General features: G+C 35.9%; 1 protein-coding gene across 2 annotated transcripts in view; it reads right to left on the bottom strand.

The window, feature by feature from the left end:
* LOC144968843 (uncharacterized) overlaps nt 1-20,916 on the bottom strand; it is a 56,191-nt gene that overhangs the window by 30,713 nt on the left and 4,562 nt on the right. For both annotated transcript variants that reach the window (XM_078907602.1, XM_078907595.1), the window contains exon 3: nt 656-790. In XM_078907602.1, coding sequence (XP_078763728.1) covers nt 656-790 — 135 coding nt within the window. The remainder of the gene's footprint in view (nt 1-655; nt 791-20,916) is intronic.

Genomic DNA, 20,916 nt, shown 5'->3' on the forward strand with positions numbered 1-20,916 from the left:
AGTGATGATCATCCAGGGAATCGTGGAATTTAATTGGATTCAGTAGTCTGATGTCACGCCGCCCGGCAACGGCGGCCATCTTGTTTCTAAACAAAGAAAATCATTACTTTTTATTCTTCACGCTGGCTAGAACTTTTCATATGCCTTGTGATCAGAATGTGTAAAAGTTAAAACATGATCAAATTTAAGTTTTTTTCTCCTCTGGATACGCTTTTATGCTCGTCGGAGAAATATTTCATACGGGCGTCCGCCATTGTTCCGATAGTTTAGAGCCAGTGTTACTAAGTTACCATGCGTCATTAGGAAGGAAGTGACGTTACGACTGTTGAAGAGTATTGATGAGAGAAATATGCTCAGCAACAACAAAATATGGTATCAATTTATGGAATGGGGAGTTGCTTATCAGAGTTTTAAAAAGGCAAGACAAACTTATGAAACGTCAAACAGGAAAAGATAGATTTAATGATTTGATAGGAAGACGGACGAAGAACAAAATGCAGTTGACAGAAAAGGAGATCGTAATAATATTAGAGTAATAAAATAATTAACTAACGGGAGGTCAAAGTAATATCAAAAACAGATTTGAACAAATGTAAAATTTGTGAGATATCACTTTTCTCATGATGATGATGATGATGATGATGATGATACTTACTATGTTCACAGAAGTCTCCCGTCCACCCGGGACCACATCCTCCTATACATTGCCCATCGTATCGAGCACATCCTCGACTACAGCCGGCACTACACAGTGCATCGCATTCCTCACCCCACAGACCTTCGGGACAACCTGCGCATGACAATGAATGAAAACAAAGAATAATTATTAAAATAAATTATATAGATGGCGCATGTCCACAGATTTATCATGCACAATGAACTTCACCATATTTCATTTATAACAATAAATAATAATACTAATGATAATGATGATAATAATAATGATAATGATGATGATAATAATAATAATAATAATAATAATAATGATGGCCATACGGAACTATATTTCCATTTCATACACTACTAGTCGCCTATTTGACGTTCAGTTTGTACTAACAATCTTGCAATATCTGTCACTACCGATAGCCAGGTACTCATTCGTACCTAAGTCGAGTGGAGTAATTTGTGTTAAGTGCTTTACCTTAGGACACAACGTCGGGACCAGAATTTTCCACGATCACTATCACCAATCTGGGCATTGACCACGCTTAACACCGCTTAATTTTTATGAGAGGACGAGACACCTACCGCTAAGCCACCGCTGTTAATATAAAAGATATGATAAATTCATTTATACAGTACATGAACAGGAGTTCTATAGATAGTATGCACTTGGCTAAGAAGCTCACAACATTGCCATCCGGAAGTAAAACGGACCAACACACAAAACTATGTGTAACCTTGAACGTTTGTAGTCTGGTTAATACAGTTTAGTGAGAAGTACTCATAAACATTTTGACGTCATTTTTTGGTCAGTGTCAGGCTAGAGGAAATGAGATTAGCGGAAAGTAGCGTCCCTTGATTGGACGTCACCGGAGGAGAAGTTATTTGTAAACTAACCAACTACAAGCTACGTTATGCATTTTTGTACAGAAATATGAATAATAAATTGTGTATTTGGAGCGCTTGGCTTGAAGTTGGTTTGTTTACAAATAACTTCTCCTCCGGTGACGTCTAATCAAGGGACGCTACTCTTCCTCTAATCTCATTCCCTATAACTTTACGATGGCAACGGTTTGATCCCTTACATTGATTTATTTTGATCCCATCCAGCTGAAAGGAACTAAATTATTTCTATGTTAATTTTATACAGTACATGTTACTTTATTATAGTTTCACATTTAGTCTATCCTATCATCTATCGCTGCCTACTTATTCATCTGATTGTCTCCACTTTAAATTTCCTTTTTGTGTTTCATTCCGGTTCGGCTATGTGGTCTTGTGGAATGACACTCGCCTTCGGATCGGAAGATTCTGGGTTCGAGCCCAGCTCTGAGCGAGCGGCTCCTAAGTTGAGTCCTGGCAAAGTCTCATAACTCACATTCACTCACCGTACTCATTTGTAAAATAAGTAACTGACCGTTAACAGCGTTGTTTCTGTCGGAAAGAAATTGTAATATCTCCTCACAGGCGTCATATTATATCGTCCTACATGTTAAGTTTTGCTGTTGGCTAGGGACCCGTTGTAAAGCGCCTTGTGGACGTTTAATGGATATATTGCCCTGTATAAATAATCAAAATCTAATTTTAGTAAATGCCTAATTGTGTGATAGAAATCATTTAACCAATTACTTGATGGCAGGATGTACGTAATTTTGGACTGCGTAACTTGTGGCCGCTGGTAAAATTTGATGGTGTGAGCTTTGGCCATGGTTAAAATCTTGAAGGGTCAGAGCTTTGTGAGAATTTAATAAGCCATAAGGTTCATATAGCTTTTAAGGATTATAATGTATTATTATTGTTAATTATATATATATTATTGTATTATATTGTATTATATTATATTGATATATATTATATTATATTATATTATATATATTATATTATATTATATTATATTATATTATATTATATTATATTATATTATATTATATTATATTATATTATATTATATTATATTATTATATATATTATTATATATATTATATTATATTATATTATAGTATTGTATTATTATATTATATTATATTATATTATATTATATTATATTATATTATATTATATTATATATATATTATATTATTTTATATTATATTATATTATATTATATTATATTATATATTATATTATATTATATTATATATATTATATTATATTATATTATATTATATTATATTATACTATATTCTTTTATATTAAAACGGTGTAGTGTCAAGTCGAAACTGATACTTAAAATTGAATTTTAAGCCTAAAGTATAGATTAACTAGACTAGAACTTTCTTATCCTGGAGAGACGCGGGCTCGTATTAAAAAATTTGGCCAGAAAAACTCGTCCTTTAAATATCGGTCGGGAAGCGAGGACGAGAGACGCATGCGCACAACCAACATGACGTTCTCTCTCTAACAACTTTTCCGCCTGTGACGTCACAGACTATGGGTGACATCCAATCAAGGGACGCTCCTCTTCCGCTAATCTCATTCCCTATATGTCCTGTTGTCCACTATTTGACGATGCACTTTGGCTGCGCCTGAGTTGTCTCGCCCGACAAAGTTGTCTGTCCTCTTTTTTATCACTTAACCCTCCCCTTACCAAAAATAGGAAATTCGTTACGATGCAACCAACATTTTTCTTATTAAAACTTCTTTTAACGTCATACAATTGAAAAAACAAGAACAATGTGTTGTAGAGCATGTTTTGCTAAAGAAATTATGTATGGCAAGACCTTTACTGCTATTGTGTTTGAGTGATAAAAATGTATTTTGTGTTGTGTGAAGTTTTGGGGACAATCCTGAAAATGGCTGGTAAGGAGAGGGTTAATTAATGATCTATTTTTGTGTTTTGTGTTTATAGTCGGCTAATGACCATGCATGCAGTAGGTAGCTATTGTAGTTTGGTAATTGGTCCTGTTGTTTACGAACCACAGCATAACCACGATAGTCTATTGAGGTTTATAGATGAATGCCTCATGTACTATATTATAGCAATTAACAATTAATGACCAGACATTCTTTATTGTAAGAAAAATATGCTTATCAATAGGACACATAAAAAACATAAGTGGAATAAGAAAAGAAAGACAATAAGTATAATTTAAGCTATGATGATAAAGATACAAGAGAGTGCAGGAAGATATGTTGGGGGGAAGTTCATTGTGCATCGACAGAATACATTTTGTTTTCGTTTGTTTGTCTGTTTTTGTTTCTTCTGAGAGTTGTTTTGTTGGCGTTTTTTTGTGTGGATTTTTTTTTGGGGGGGGGGGGGGCGTTTGACTTAGTTTGGGTTGTTTTTTTTTTACTTTGCATTATTTTTTTTCTTTGAGAAAGAATTTCTTTGTTTGTTTTGTTTGTTTGTTTTGTTTTGTTTTTTTTTGGCCAGACGTTTTACTCCAAATTATGTAATTCACTGCCACAAAGAGGTATTATTATATCGGTGTTGACTATCTAGTTGCTGGAATTAATTGACTCGACTATCAACAATGTGAAACTTGTGGACAATTTATACTTTTATTGGTGAGAGAATGAATTCAATGTCCTTATCAGTAAAAGATTGAAATTTCGTAATTTTGGTTATTTATCATCATAATTCAATTCACTAATTCACACCAAAAGAAATAAAAAACAACAAAAAAGTTTGGCATCTGCATTATCTCGTCCTGTCATACTTTTAAAAAAAACACATTTTAAAATTTTGGCCAGAAAACTCGTCCTCAAAAATCGATCGATTACTATTATTCTAATCTTGTCAAAAACGCTCAAACTATCTTCCATTGTTCCAAGAAAAAAAGATCACCATTAATAATGATCCTTTTAATTAGTTATGCTTCTTCCAGTTTGGGTTCTTGAAAAAATATTAAGAATTCAGATTCGCATTTTCCAATGTTTCATGCGTTTTTTTAGGAAAAAGAAGAAGGAACACGTCATTATTAAGTTATATTTCATAATCAGTAGGTGACCGTGTCTTGTTATGTGTAAATTGCGTTTGTTTTTGTTTTGTTTTTTGTTTTGTTTTTTTGTTGGGTTTTTTTTTTTGGTATGTTTCATAATAATGGTAGATAATAAATAAATGTAAACTCTTACAATGATTTCAACGACCTTTTAATCTATTAAGATTCAAAATAGTTTTGTTCCATAAAACGCAAGATTTCATACACGCACGCACAATAACACACACACACACACACACACACACACACAAACATACAAATATGTATATATATATATATATATATATATATATATATATATATATATACATATATATATTATTTTAATATTTACCACAATGTTGAAGTCAGTCTACATCGATGTTTCAGGCCCTTTCAACCATCGTCAGGACTGTGTGTTACATGAGTTTGTTATGTGTTATTGCTAGTGTCGAGCACAATTCGTACCATATTTGTATCCAACACGATTCATATATATTTTGTATTCTTTTCAAGTTACAGAAAAACTTAGTGAGATGTTACAAACAAAGCGATGAAAGGTTTAGATAAAGATGCCTTCAACAATAGAAATAGTTGTAAGGTGTTTTCGTTTATGACAGTGTCATGACAATTGGGTAAAATTTAATTTAGATAATATTATTCACCACAGGCAGTGTGGAAAACGTTACAAGTTACAACCCACGAGGAAATCTCTCCTGATAGACATTATCGAATTAAGTTGGTTTGTTTTTGGTGGAGGCACTACGTGACAGAACGCAGTCTGGATTCATTAGAATAGCATTTAAAAACCTTTAATGATGATGATGATGATGATGAAGATGATGATGATGATGATGATGATGATGATGATGATGATGATGATGATAAAATAATAGTAATGATGATGATGACAATAATAATGATAATAATAATAATAATAATAATAATTAATTATTATTATTATTATATATAAAATAATATAATAATAATAATAATAATAATAATAATAATAATAATAATAATAATAATAATAATAATAATAATAATAATAATAATAATAATAAAAATGATAAAAATACTGATAATAATATTGATGATGTTAATGATGTGGAAGATGATGATGTTAATGATGTGGAAGATGATGATAATATTGATGAGTGGTGGTGGTGGTGGTAGTAGTAGTCGTAATAATATCGTGAATCCTGTCTTTTGACTCGTGGGTCAATGAAATCACCGATATCAGTCGAATCCGTATAATATGAATTTGGGTACGTTTTAACCAGTCGAGAGTTAGAGTAAACAATCCCGAAAATGGACTACTGCAATGCACTGTTTGTTGGTCTCACAAAGGACAAAATAAACAAACTCCAGAAAATACAGAACATGGCAGCCCGCGTTGTACTACAGAAAGACAGAAAAACCGCAGCTCCCGAATTACTACAGCAGCTGCATTGGCTGCCAGTGGACCAGCGGATTAAATATAAATCTTCAATTATCGTTTTCAAATGCCTGGAGGGCTCGTCACCAGCATATCTTTCAAACCTCGTTGAACGGTATAACCAACAGCGATCGCTTTGATCAACGAACGACCTCAAATTGAAAACACCCCGCTGTCGAGTGAAGGCTGGTGAACGCGCCTTTCAGCATTCTGGTCCAAGGTTGTGGAATTTACTACCACTAGAGATACGTTCTTCGTCTTCACTAGAGGAATTCAAGCGTCGATTGAAGACATTCTTATTCCGACAGGCTTTCTTTTGATTATGTGTATAATTAGCGTTGTTCGTGTACTGTGTTAGGGCTTCATGATTAAGTTAATCTATGTTATGCGCCCAGAGCCCTCTTGATGAAGGGATGTTTGGCGCACTATAAATCTATACCATTATTTTTTATTATTATTAAAATATGAATGTTTTGTCCATATAAAAATTATGTCGTATTCATCAGAGCATCGGATGCTATCAATTCCCTGTAAATACAGAAGGTACTGACAAACATGATAAATAATGTATACCCCCTCTCCCTCCCTCACCTTTTCCCCATCTCATTCTTATATGGAGCAGGAGGAGTATGAGAGGAGGAAGAGAAGAAGAAGAAGAAGAAGAAGAAGAAGAAGAAGAAGAAGAAGAAGGAGGAGGAGGAGGAGGAGGAGGAGGAGGAGGAGGAGAAAAGGAATAATAATAAGATAATCATGACTAGCAAGACTGGAATCAACGATGGCTGACTCAAACAGGAACAGGGAGATAACCCACCGATACTCTTACAAAAAGGACACCAACATGCACTGCTCGTACACACAGGTTTCTTTGTCCTTTCCCATTCCCTGCCGGGAACACCGACAAAGTACTTGTTGTACTTGTTCCTTATTTACTTTAAATGTCATTCGATTAGGATAATCCCCAATTTGTTCCATATTCTTAAATTTGAAACTTTTTTGAAGGAGTTAGGTTCAAGCCATTTTAATAAGTTTTAGTAGCTTAATCTACTGATATTTGAAGAAACACTTTCTGGAGGCAATAAAATATGTCTTTTGTCATCGCACAGCAGCATGCATCAAGGAGTGTCAGCGTGTATGTTATCCCAGATAATTCAATCACTCTCAGCCCAAACAAATTATCATATCAGCCACACACGAAATGAATTGTAGAGATTGATAAACGAATTAGTAAAATGAATATATAACAAGGAACTGTAACATTATTTGAGTGTTGCATTTTATTGCCTCAGTAACCAGGAGGGCACAGACTAGGGAGCAGACCAGACTGTATTCTCTATGCAGGCGGGCGGGCGTTGTTTTCACGAAAGGGTTATGAACCATTAAATTTCCAAGTCAGATAATAAGACATGAGCTCATTCTTACAACAACTAATAAAAACAAATCACATTAACATTTCCAGACACGCCTTAATATATGTCGAGTGCAGTATTATTTTCGTGAGAATGTTTATAACTGTATGTTTGTGGTGACCATGAAAGAACCAAAACTCCAACAAAGGAACTTGGCACACTTTCTTCGTTTGATTATAATATTCATAAGAATAACGCAAAGCAAATTCCTTTTTCTTGTGGCTTACACAAACCTGCCTACTGCTACGAAAAATTCTTAGAACTTGGCAGATCTGAGTATTTCAGTGGTTACCTCAATATCCTAAAAATTAAATGTGAGTTTTCAAATACATGTTATTATACAGCTGCTTTTAATTTTTTAAAAAGCATTTTCTCTGTGTTATGATGACCGTTGAATCCTGACAAAGCCAGCACCAACGAACCAGAAATATTGGTTGACTTTATACAAGGTTGAATATATCCTCTATCAATTGGACCCCACTTTGATTAGACACAGAAAACCCGGGACCAACAAAGTGTTGTCTTTAAGCAAAAGTTAACTTTAAGAATGTTGACGTCATGCCGATTCCACTGTATTGATATTATAACTCTTTTCAACGTTTTTATTCTATCTGAGTGGCTCATCAGACGAAGAAAGCCTGTCGACTTTCCGTGATGCCATTTGCCATAATATGACAACAGTGGAAAAAATTCTTACAAATCCCTTAAGTATTAATCATGCATTGACGGGTCCATCTGTGTTCCCTTTAATCTTGCCTATAATATTGCTCTCTGCTCTCGTGTATTTATTAAAGTAAAACAATTTAATCGATTTTTTAATTTCGTGAGATATTGATGATTCTTTAGATATTGAATCTTTAGAGTACTCGACTATTTAAGGAGTTTGAAATATTATAGTATTCTAACCTCTTATTCTTTATATAAAATAGGAAGTGAGAGTACTATAAAACTAGATTATCCAGATAGCGTACCGAAAACGTAGATACTCACCAGTTCTTGCTGAAAAAAAAACCCATAGGGAATGAGATTAGCGGAAGAGTAGCGTCCCTTGATTGGACGTCACCGGAGGAGAAGTTATTAGAGAGAGAACGTCATGTTGGTTTTGTGCATGCGTCTCTCGTCCTCGCTTCTGGTGAAAGCGGCATGAGACACCTCACCGAAAGCGAGGACGAGAGAGACGCATGCGCAAAACCATTTGACGTTCTCTCTGTAAGGTGACGTCCAATCAAGGGACGCTACTCTTCCGCTAATCTCATTCCCTATTGAATTTTACGCAAATGGCTGGGAGATGAAGGGGGAGGGATGTGATCGGTAAGATCAGACTGATTTGCTTTTTCCAGACGTCATAAGATCTCAAGAACCACTTCACACAATTTTCGTCTAATGCGCCAATGACCGCACACCTGCTTGGTGCTTTAGAAATGATGATTGGTGAGAAATGCCGAATCGACATCAAGTGGCAAAGTACCTTTTTTTAAATTTTGACAAGAAATTGTTAGTCCAAACATCGATGAATGATCATCGACATTTTAAAAATTCTTAAGTTGACTAATTTCAGAATACCATTTCAAAGAGTGTTAGGTTTAAGAATTTTTGAAAAGTTGAGATTCATCTTAATTCATGGCTGCTTGAAGTGTTAAAACTTCTGGCCAAAATGAAGAAAAGGGTGTTTTGTCAGAGCATTGCAGGAAAGTAGCCGTAATTTGCCATAGGTACTTATTGAATTGTGATTTGGAGGAGGGCAAGAGGGTGGAGGAGGTTAAGTGGTGTGCAAAGTCCCTAATATGGTCATAGTCAATTGCTGGTTTTCCCATAAGTGTACTAGGATCGTCACTTTTAATGAGTATATATAGTGAATTAGATTAGCAGAAGAGTAGCGTCCCTTGATTGGACGTCACCCATAGTCTGTGACGTCACCGGCGGAAAAGTTATTAGAGAGAGAACGTCATATTGGTTGTGCGCATGCGTCTCTCGTCATCGCGCGCTCATTCACTATAGAAACTATTCTTTGACAAATAGGGTTGGGGGGAATTTAACGTGTATGCATGCAATTAAAAAATTTTGTCAACGAGCATAGAATTTCTGTCAAATAGAAAAATTACATAACTATTTTTACAACATGATATATAAGTGACTTGAGATCCTTTTCTAAATGAAGGGTAATTTTATCATCCGTTGACTCAAATGATTGTTTGAAAAATCAGCTTTGACATAATGATCAGTCATGGAACGGTGAATACACCACACCGGTTTAGATGAGTTAACAGGCATGAAGTTGCCGAGGAGCCATATTAATTTGTTCCAACACATTGGTTCCATAGTGGCAATGTGGATGAAACATTTGGCGTTGTTTTCGGCCTTTTCGTTTCTTTTTCTTTTTCCATGTGGCAAGATTGTTAAATTTATTTAATGTCCATCATTAATTTACAGCTTCTGTTGACAAAATGAATTCTATTCCTCTCACAGGTTTTTACTTTTGATCAAACATGGCGAGAATAATTTATCAAATCCACGATCCTTCGTGATTTTTTCACAAATACCCTAATAATTTATAACTTAATCAATTTCGATCATATTTGGACTTGCATTTTAACAATATACAAAACATATGAAGGAGAAACAATGAGAATAAGATGCAACAACGTGTTACAATAGTCTTCAAAAGTCGTAACGTCACTTCCTTCCTAATGACGCATGGTAACTTATTAACACTGGCTCTAAACTATCGGAACAATGGCAGACGCCGTATGAAATATTTCTCCGGCGAGCTTAAACGCGTATCCAGAGGAAAAAACCCCCATCAATTTGATCATGTTTTGACTTTTACACATTCTGATCACAAGGCATATGAAAAGGGAATGAAAAGTTCTAGCCAGCATGAAGAATAAAAAGTAATGATTTTCTTTGTTTAGAACCAAGATGGCGGCCGTTGCCGGGCGCGTGACATCAGACTACTGAATCCAATTGAGAAAGTATTAAAATTGGCACTGGTTGAAAAACGTGAGTATTGATGTGAGGATAAAAGGGCTAAGGAAAATAACGATTTTGCTGTTGGATGAGGGTAAATCGATTGCGGAAGGAAAGAGGGAGAGAGAAAGGTAGGCCGAAAACAACATGACTCAGAGCGTAGCCATCGTTATGTTAAAGCCTGATACTGAAATCCAAAAGGACTGGCAGTTTGACGTCATTATTTGGTTTTTGCACCGTCCAGTGAGTTGTCGTTAGTAGAGCTCATGGAAACAAGTTATTTCATTGGCTGAACTATTGAATACAACTCACGATTTGTTTTCTTTTGTGGCAAAAAACTGGCATTTTGACTTCATTTTTTGGTCAGTATCAGGCTATAACTTTACGCTCAGAGTGAGTGGTTGAGAGCTGAAACTGGATGACATTCTTGGCTGAAGAAGAGAACAACCGCCAAAGGCAGTGAAAACGGAAGGAAAATATCAAGGCCCTAGTGACTCTTGCTATTGAAAGATCAGCATTTGGGTAACTCTAGCAATAACAATATCTGCCGTTGCAATGTGGTACTTATTCACGTCTGAGTAGACAAAAACAATCAAGTAAGACGTCATGACAAAAGACGCCATCCAGTTAATGACATCACTCAATATCGCTTGACGTTGTTTACAAGCTCACGACTCGACCTTCAACGCCATATTTTAATCAGCACCGTGTGGCCTTTGTTCTTTGTTTACTCGACCAGGGCCTTCTCCGTAAATGTCATGATGGCGCTAGAACCTGACTTTGCATCCGTGTTCCGGCATTAAACATCACTCGTGTTATCCAAATAAACAAGTGTTTAGACAATAAAGAACACCAGCTCCCCCCCCCCCCCTTTCCAAAAAAAAGCCGCTTCCTATATTCAAAACACCGTGTGAATGAGCAACAGAATTATGAATGAACAATTGGTAGAATTTGGTAACGTAAAATGATAAGTAATATCTAGCTTTCAAAAGAACGATTTAAAAAAATAATAAATAAATTGAGCTTTTATATAGTGCAATATCCACTAAATGTGCTCAAAGCGCTTTACAAGGGGTCCCTGGCCAACAGCAACATTTAACATGTAGGACGGGACATGACGCCTGTTAGGCGATATTACAATTTTTCGGACAAAGACAACGCTGTTAACGGCCAGGTACTCATTTTACACCTGAGTATGGTGAGAGAATGTGAGTAAAGAGCCTTTTCCAAGGAATCATCTTTGCGCCGAGCGCGCTGCTCGAACCCAGGACCTTCGGTTCCGAAAGCGAGTGTCACTTTTAACTTTTATTGTTCATGGTCTATTATGAGAATTAAGCGAGACCATTTCACTTCTCGAATGACTAAAAACCGATAACAAAGGGCTGAGCTAAGTAACTTTATTCATGTTTTGTCGATTGCTCAAGCAAAGATCACGTGATTACGAAGTCCCAGGTTTGAGAGGTTTTTTGTTTTTTTTTAAGATGAGGGTCATCTAAATCGATCGATATTTGAAGGACGAGTTTTCTGGACAAATTTTAAAATATGGGTTTTTCCAGAGTACGGCGGTGTATTGATGTGGCTAATATCAGTAGGATAAATATTGTAACGATAAATGATGGCAAACCACAAATCGGCTCCTATCGGCCTATCAAACTACGTGTTATCGGTCCTACATGGCATTGTCTACATTGAATAGAAGAAGGCTCGACTTATATCCTGGAGCAGCTTATGGTAAGATTAAATTGTTATTTTTTAATGGGTGGTTCAGCTTATGTTCTGAAAATTGTTCTGAAAATATTGGTATGTATATTATGATACTGTCTCAAGAACTCATAGAGACCGTTTTGGTTTTTCTTCCTTTCAGTTGAGTAAAACCACTCAAAATGCGATGCGATATTTTTTTAATCGGCATTCTGATAGATAAAAAGAATCATTGACTCGGTCGTGACACAAACTGATAAACATCAGAAAGAGTTGTGTATGCACCAACGCCAGATAAGTTAATTTTTTTTTAAAGAAAAGATAAAAAACTTCACAAAGAAAGACTAGATGATTTCAAATTTCTGGTAAGGTTTTTTTTTCTTGAATCGCACTGTTTCATACACAACTTTCCTTTTTTTGTTTTTGTTTTTATCTTACACCAGTGCCTACTTCCATTATTATCACTTATTGACTAAGTTCGATATTTCGTGATCAGCCGATTCTTTTTCTTTTTTTTTTTTGTGTCACCAGGAAGTAATCTTTTTTGTTTGAAGAACAAACAGACGAATATGTTTGTTACAATACGTTTTCCCTCGTTTTGATTCAAAATCAATCGACATTTTCAGTAAAATAAAATTTTTAAAAATAATAATAAAATTCCCTTTATTCATCCCATTGGGGAAATTTGTCTTTAGGGTCTATTCCAAGGGGAGACTGGAATAACCCAGTGGTCAGCCGCAGTGCAACGCGCAAATTGAGTTAGGGCGAGGTGATTTGCTCAAGGCCACACAGTGCGGTGGTGGGTGATCGAACTCGGTACCTTTTGGGTACGGAGCAAAGACCGTACCGCCGAGTCACGCTGAAATATTCCTTAAAGAAATGTTAATATAATATACATCTAGCATTGTATTTATTAGCTCCTTCTTCAAATGTAAGAATCGACCCTCGAATTTCAGCGGTTTTAGTTTCCATCAGAGTATGAAGTTGATTATGTTATAAATGGATAGACTAAAGGGTAGATATTGGTATTGTTACTTTCACCCTTGTACAGGTCAAGGAAGATTTGCCAGAATGTTTGATTGACGCCTTTGTACATTTAGTTACAATAACCGCACCAGGAAAGGTGATGAGATTCATTTAAAATGTAAGTGTAGGCATGGCGATATTTTTCATGATGATATATCTTGCATTTGTTCTTTTATAAAAGCCAGTGTTGCCCTTTCGTATTACAAAAATGTTTTGTGCATGTTATGGTAAGTCATTGCAATAAACACATGGCAACTGTAGCCCTTTCCTAAATAAGCTTTAAAGAAATAAAGTGAGCTAATTACATAAGTTAGAGTAAGCCGTCATCACTGAGATGAGTATTTTTATCATAGCAACCTCTACAACAGTAATTTACAAAGCCCTCAAATGTTATATCGATGCTCTAATATTGTAAATTGAAATAGTATATGTACATAAAGTACGCCTAACAGGTGACTTGCACTCCATGAAACGGAGATTTGGTTCTTTATGGCTTTTTGGGGAAATAAATAAATAAATAAATGAATGAATCATTCCGATGCCCAATCAGCTTAGTGAATCCGTGACGGTAACTAATACAAATATTCATGTATATTTCATTTAGCTATATTTATTTGATATTCATTAATTATCTCTTCATTTATCTGTTTATATAATTATTTCTGTTTCTTTTAACTTTTTGAATCTAATTATTCATCTAAAATGCAAAACATACGAGAAATATACAACCTCTCAATCTGATCAATGACTCTACCACCAAATACTTTTCTTTCTGCATGCAATAATAAATTATAAATTGAGCTTTATATAGCGCAATATCCACTAAATGTGCTCAAAGCGCTTTACAATGGGTCCCTGGTCAACAGCAACATTTAACATGTAGGACGGGACATGACGCCTGTTAGGCGATATTACAATTTTTCGGACAAAGACAAAGCTGTTAACGGCCAGGTACTCATTTTACACCTGAGTACGGTGAGAGAATGTGAGTAAAGAGCCTTTTCCAAGGACTCAACTATGCGCCGAGCGCGAGGTTCGAACCCAGGACCTTCCGATCCGAAAGCGAGTGTCATACCACTAGACGACATAGCCGCACAATAAACAGCCACAATTAGAACCAAAGAAAAATCAACAGGAGCGTTAGAAAGAAATTATAAGAATTTTTCTATTTATCTCCAGCTCGCTATCGAAGACAATGCTGCTTTGTTTGGAGATTCTAACCCACCCGGAAGTTTACGTAAGATCTGATAAGTTGTCAGGCTGCAGACATTCTATTATGACAAAAAGTCAAATATATTACTCTCTCTCTCTCTCTCTCTCACTCTCTCTCTCTCACTCTCTTTCTCTCACTCTCTCTCTCTCACTCTCTCTCTCTCTGACTCTCTCTCTCTCACTCTCTCTCTCTGACTCTCTCTCTCTCACTCTCTCTCTCTCTCTGACTCTCTCTCTCACTCTCTCTCTGACTCTCTTTCTATCTATCTATCTCTCCCCGCCTCTCCCTCTCTCTCTATCTCTCTCTCTACCTCTCTCTCTCTCTTTCTTTCTTTCTTTCATTCATTCTTTCCTCTCTCTCTCTCTCTCTCTCTTTATTTCTTTCTTCTTCTCCTTCTTCTTCTTCTTCTTCTTCTTCTTCTTCTTCTTCTTCTTCTTCTTCTTCTTCTTCTTCTTCTTCTTCTTCTTCTTCTTCTTCTTCTTCTCTCTCTCTCTCTCTCTTTCTCTCTCTCTCTCTCTCTCTCTCTCTCTTTCTCTTTCTTGCTTCCTTTTTTTCTTCTCTCTCTCTGTCTTTCTCTCTCTCTCTCTCTCACACACACACACACACACACACACACACACTGGAATCCCTTTTCTTTCCCTTTCAAACACATTTCATTCAGTCATTTAAAATAGCCAATTAATTAGTCTCTAGTGATCTCTCTTTCTCTCGCGCTATCTCTATCCCCCTCTCTCTCTCTCTCTCTCTCTCTCTCTCTCTCTCTCTCTCTCTCTCTCTCTCTCTCTCTCTCTCTCTCTCGATTTCATGGACACGTCGCAAGAAGTCACCTTATTTCCTCACAAATTCATTTACAAAAAGTGTTTTTAAAAGTCCTTGTTGAGGCGTCTAATGAGAGTATGCTAAGACAGCCCGATTAGCAGCACATTCGAAAAAAAAAAAAAAAAAAAAAAAAAATCCTAACACCAAAAGCCTGAACCATGAACACGATTAACATTTTTACCAAGAATGTAGAAAAAGCAATGTTGTGTGGGTTTCATGGCAGGGATTCGAGCTTTGAACCCTACCCGACGGATACATAAATGCAGGTCTGACATCTGAACGCTATTATGGGCCTAGTTTAACATTGTTATAATGGATGTTTCTGCGTAATTTTTTGAGGTTTCCATTACAACAATGAGCCCATATTAAATAGGATTATCAGACCTGCAAATAGATGCACGTCGACCCTGACGGTATGGGACTAATAAATTATGACGTCTCATCTCTCTTTTTATTTAATTCTTAACCCGGTTTCCCTCACGCCAGACATAGCAGATTGATATCTTTGATTGGTCCAGGAAACAAACAGGCTTTTGTTTGAAGCTCGATTCGGATATTTTCCCACGAATAAATTATATATGCATCATAACTTCATCTTTTCGTTGCTTTTTTTTACAATGAAAACAGCTGTTTCCTGTTGGAAGCCACAATATAGAACTATATGACTCAAATTATTATCATAACTGTGTAAACTAGATGGAAGAATTTGCATTTTTCGTAAAAAGTGATATGACACAGGATATATGTGATTTTTTTGCTCTGTTTTGTTTTGTTTATATATATAATTTATTTTGTATTTCTTTATTTTGCACTGTTTTGATGTTTTATTTGGTTCATTTTTACGTCTTTATGCTTGTGTTTGTTTGGTCATCATCTATCTCATCTAATACATTACGTTTTAAACCTTATCAGCATTATACTTTGTAATGAGTGTATGAATAAACTAAAATAATTTGTCTAGCACCCTCCCTCTCTCTCTCTCTCTCTCTCTCTTCTTCTCTCTTTCTGTTATGATCTATCTAATTTTCTCCTCTTCTTCTATCTCTCTCACACACACACTCTCTCTCTCTCGCTCTCTCTCTCTTTATCTATCTATCTATCTATCTCTCTCTATCTATCTATCTCTCTCACACTCTCTCTCTGTCTCTCTTTATCTATCTATCTATCTATCTCTCTCTATCTATCTATCTCTCTCACACACTCTCTCTGCTTCTTACTTCTTTTTCTTCTCTCTCTCTATCTTCTCTCTCACCTCTTATCCTCTTCCTCTTTATCTATCTATCTATCTATCTCTCTCTATCTATCTATCTCTCTCACACACTCTCTCTCTCTCGCTCTCGCTCTCTCTCTCTTTATCTATCTATCTATCTATCTCTCTCTCTTTATCTATCTATCTATCTCTCTCTATCTATCTATCTCTCTCACACACACACTCTCTCTCTCTATATATATCTATCTATCTCTCTCACACACACTCTCTCTCTCTCTCTCTCTCTCTCTCTCTCTCTCTCTGTCCTTCTCTTTCTCTCTCGAGTTTTTCTTTTCACTCACAATTCTGAAACCTGTGTGTTCATTTTCTTTTATTTCTATCTATCCTATGAAAACATCCCAATTCTCGACAACTGGAATTACGTCATATGGCGCTATCAAAAGAACAAAAAAATCTCCCTAGACTGCCTGCCCGTCTCGTTTCCATATCAGAGGTTTCAATCATCCCGCTCACGGATACTGCAGACACTAACCTATGGCTTTTTCCTAATTTTGGCCAATGTTTTTCGTAATTCCATAAACCCTCAACACTTTGTGACCAAGACCAAATAGCATTGTATGTGTTCTCATAGCACACTCTTTGCCAAGACTAACCTCAACGTGTGAAAGAGTCTTTATTCCTGAGGATTCAAAGAAGTTTTAAGATTAATAAGTATTTGAAATAGACAGGTTCTTTTTTATCTGTCGATTTATGAAGTAAAAGTTTTATGGCCAATATAATGTACAAAATGTTATTTTGTCCTTGTACGTCAGACTTTCCGGTGCGTACCTGACACATTCTCCTGTGTTGTTTACATGGCTGTCATCGTATCAACTGTGTTTATATCGGGGAACAGATAAAGAATAAGGAAAGCACATTCATTGCATAGCCTGCCCCCCATTTATGTCTATGATTCAGCATGACAAATTAAAATTACGTCAATTTCCACTTGTCCGATTTATCAGGTCACATGGTTATTTGGAAAAACAGCACAAATGTTCCCTCGTCTCTGACTATCCTGAGTCTCATAGATCTGAAATCTTAAATGCTCAAAGTCTTTATTATTTTTACCACGTATTTGCGTCATTGGCCAAATTGTATAATTATGAGTTCAAAATGACCTACGTAATTCAAAGTGTTCATATATAGTTTGCGGGGAAAAACAACATTACAAAAAGTCTTTATTTTTCACTTGACCGGCATGTATTTTTGCAACTTTCATGACCAAAGCAACGTGTTTACATAATTTATTTAGAAATATCCAATCGTTCGACAGCTACAGACCATGTGACCAATGACTCCGTTGGACGAAAACCTGAATAAAGATTGCTTCTATAAACTTATGGTATTTGACTTTATTTTCGTCACAGCTACTTTAGTAACACGAGGTGATCACAGCGTACTCCGGATTTTTTTTTTAAATAAGGGCGATCGCCAAATATTTTGACTGTATCGGGTTTGGCATAAATAGACATAATATGGTGGAAGGGAACATAACCAGGCTTCTCGAACAGTCGTCATAATGTAAACAATGGCAGTGATTGGTAAACATAACGAACAACACAGGTTTTAATATCGATAAAAATACCCACTGTTTTACCGCTATGTCAATAGAACCATCACAGTAAACTATTTTTTTTAATTGAACGATTATAATCTAATCGAGAAAATCGTCTGATACCATTTGGCGGTAGAAAAAGAATACTAGTGATCAGAGAGAGGTCGATTTCATTCACGTTTATGATTAGAAACAACAATCTATATTTGTCCGACCACGTTTGACGGTGTGTCATATACTCCATGTTTTGATTGATCAAAAATATATTGATTATATTTAACTTGGAAGCGAGGTCCTTTTTTCTTTCAGTGTACTTCAATATGATAGACAGGAGGCAACCAATGATAATTCTGCTATGTGAATACAATATATTCACAAAAGTATTGTGGTCTTAAATTGAGATTAAAAGATTCTATCTATAGGGATTGAGATTAGCGGAAGAGTAGCGTCCCTTGATTGGACGTCACCTTACAGAGAGAACGTCAAAATGGTTTTGCGCATGCGTCTCTCTCGTCATCGCTTTCGGTGAAGTGTCTCATGCCGCACAACCAACATGACGTTCTCTCTCTAATAACTTTTCCGCTCGTGACTTCCAATCAAGGGACGCTACTCTTTCGCTAATCTCATTCCCTATAAACTTAAGACATTAATGGATGTACATAGGGAATGTATTTGACACACATTCTGTCCCTTAATTGTGTCCAACGCGATGAACACCTTGAAAAAAAAAACAACCTAGACGTAAACAATATCAAAGCTTGATGGTTTCTACGGGTGAACAAATCACAAAACAACTCATAAGAATATCGAGCCAAATGCTGGTCAAAACTCGGAGATGACAGTCCGGTGGAATTCGGTCATTGAGATTATTACACCAATCAAATGACTAAATTAGGTGGAAAATGCATTGCTTTCAAAAAGGGAATTTTTTAGTCTCAATATCAGCACGCAACATGTAGACTAGATCACATCAAAATTAACAATATCCATTTATTCACATGACAGGTTCTTTGACTGTCTTTTGTCTGCCAGATGCAATATAGATAGTATGCGCTTGGCTAAGAAGCTCATAACATTGCCATCCGGAAGTATAAAGGACCAACACACAAAACTGTGTGTATCCATGAAAAGTTATAGTCGGGTTAATACAGTTCAGTGAGCATTACTCATAAACGCGGATGGCAAAAAACAATAACAAAGACCTGAGTGACGTCATCTTCGAACTATCTATAGAGGGAACTAAATGGACGTCACTCAGCTCTTTGTTATTGTTTTTAGACAGCCGTTTTTATGATAAGTTCTCACTAAATTCTAACAATCAGATTATTAACGTTTAATGCTACACATAGTTTTATGTGTTGGTGCGTTATATCCGGCAGGCGAATTTTCTGAGTATTTTAGTTAAATGCATAGCATCAATAAAGTAGTAGCCCTTCATAACCATTCGACTCATGGAGTCGGAGTTTATCCCGATTTGTATATCGTGAAACGGAAAATGGTAATGGCTTGCTACCCTTTAGATAGGACCTCTCTCTCTCTCTCTCTCTCTCTCTCTCTCTCTCTTCCCCCATTTCCTTTTCAAACAAGGCTTTGATTCTTCTCCAGTAGTCTAGACTAGCATAAGACTTTGTCATGTGATGACGTCTACACCAGACAATCGTATCTTATCAAATCTATCTGACACACCTCGGGGAAACCAGAAAGATGAAGGGGGAATCGTGGAACCATTTCATTCATTCCTGCCTTACAATAACAATATCTACACCTTTTCCATTTTGGGACCCACAGCCGCAAAGCGCTAATATGTTGGGGAGAAGAACGCGATTTAAAAAAAAATTCATTGTCATTTTTATGAGGCATGATATGAAATTTGAGTAGATTTTCGCACCTTAGGTATTTATTCTCACCTTCCCCGATTGAACGCATTAAATTCACCAAACTTTTATCAATTCTGATTATAAATTTTATTTTTAAGCACAAAATTCACCCCGACTTTCTAATTCCGTTTTGAAGCGGTGGGCCACTTCGCGAAGTCCCAGGTTGGGGAGTTTTTGCCAAGATGATAGTCATTTAAATCGATCAATATTTGAAGGACGAGTTCTCAAGCCAAATTCTTAAATACCTGTCTTTCCATAGTACGACAGTTGACTGACTAAAGATGAATAAATTAAGATAATCATTAACACGTCAGATATTATGTGGTCGGAGGATCGAACCTCTGGACTTTTATGTAGACTTCAGAGGTTTGATCCGCCAATCATGGAAAACATCGAGACTTCAGAGGTTTGATTCGCCAATCGTGGAAATCAAGACTTCAGAGGTTTGATCCGCCAATCGTGGAAATCAAGACTTCAGAGGTTTGATCCGCCAATCGTGGAAATCGAGAGTTCAGAGGTTTGATTCTCTGACCATCGATCTACTACGAGGATCACATTTAAAAAAAAAAAATTTTTGCCAGAAATTTTATCAATCAAATATGGGGCGATTAAAACGACACTCAGCTTGCTAAAAACTCTCAAACCTGGGAATCCAGGGAAGTCTCAAGTTTGAGATTTTTTTTATCAGCGTCATTTTGATCGATCGATATAATTTGGAGGACGGGGTTTCTAGCCAAACTTTTTAGAATATTTTTTTTTCTTCAGATTACGTCAACATTGATCTAAGACTATTTCAAATCCTTTGGACACTTTGGAGTAATCGTGGTCAATCGATATGTTTTAAAACGTATGAAGCAAAAAGGAGGAATTATAATCATAATGGATGAAATAACGTCTGTTAAAATATGTCTAAAATACCAAAAGTAAAAATAGATATAAAAATGTATTTAACAATAAATAAACAGGTAAAAAATGAATGAAAAAAGTACACATATTACAAACATGAAATATCCTTATACTGATGAACTGGAATTTAAACTAGATAGGTCTTTTTATTTAATTTATTCCAAATAATACCA

This window comes from Berghia stephanieae, chromosome 1 (genome assembly GCF_034508935.2).
Source record: "Berghia stephanieae isolate SIO BIC M18660-M18661 chromosome 1, UCSD_Bste_1.3, whole genome shotgun sequence".
In the NCBI taxonomy this organism is placed as follows: domain Eukaryota; kingdom Metazoa; phylum Mollusca; class Gastropoda; order Nudibranchia; family Aeolidiidae; genus Berghia; species Berghia stephanieae.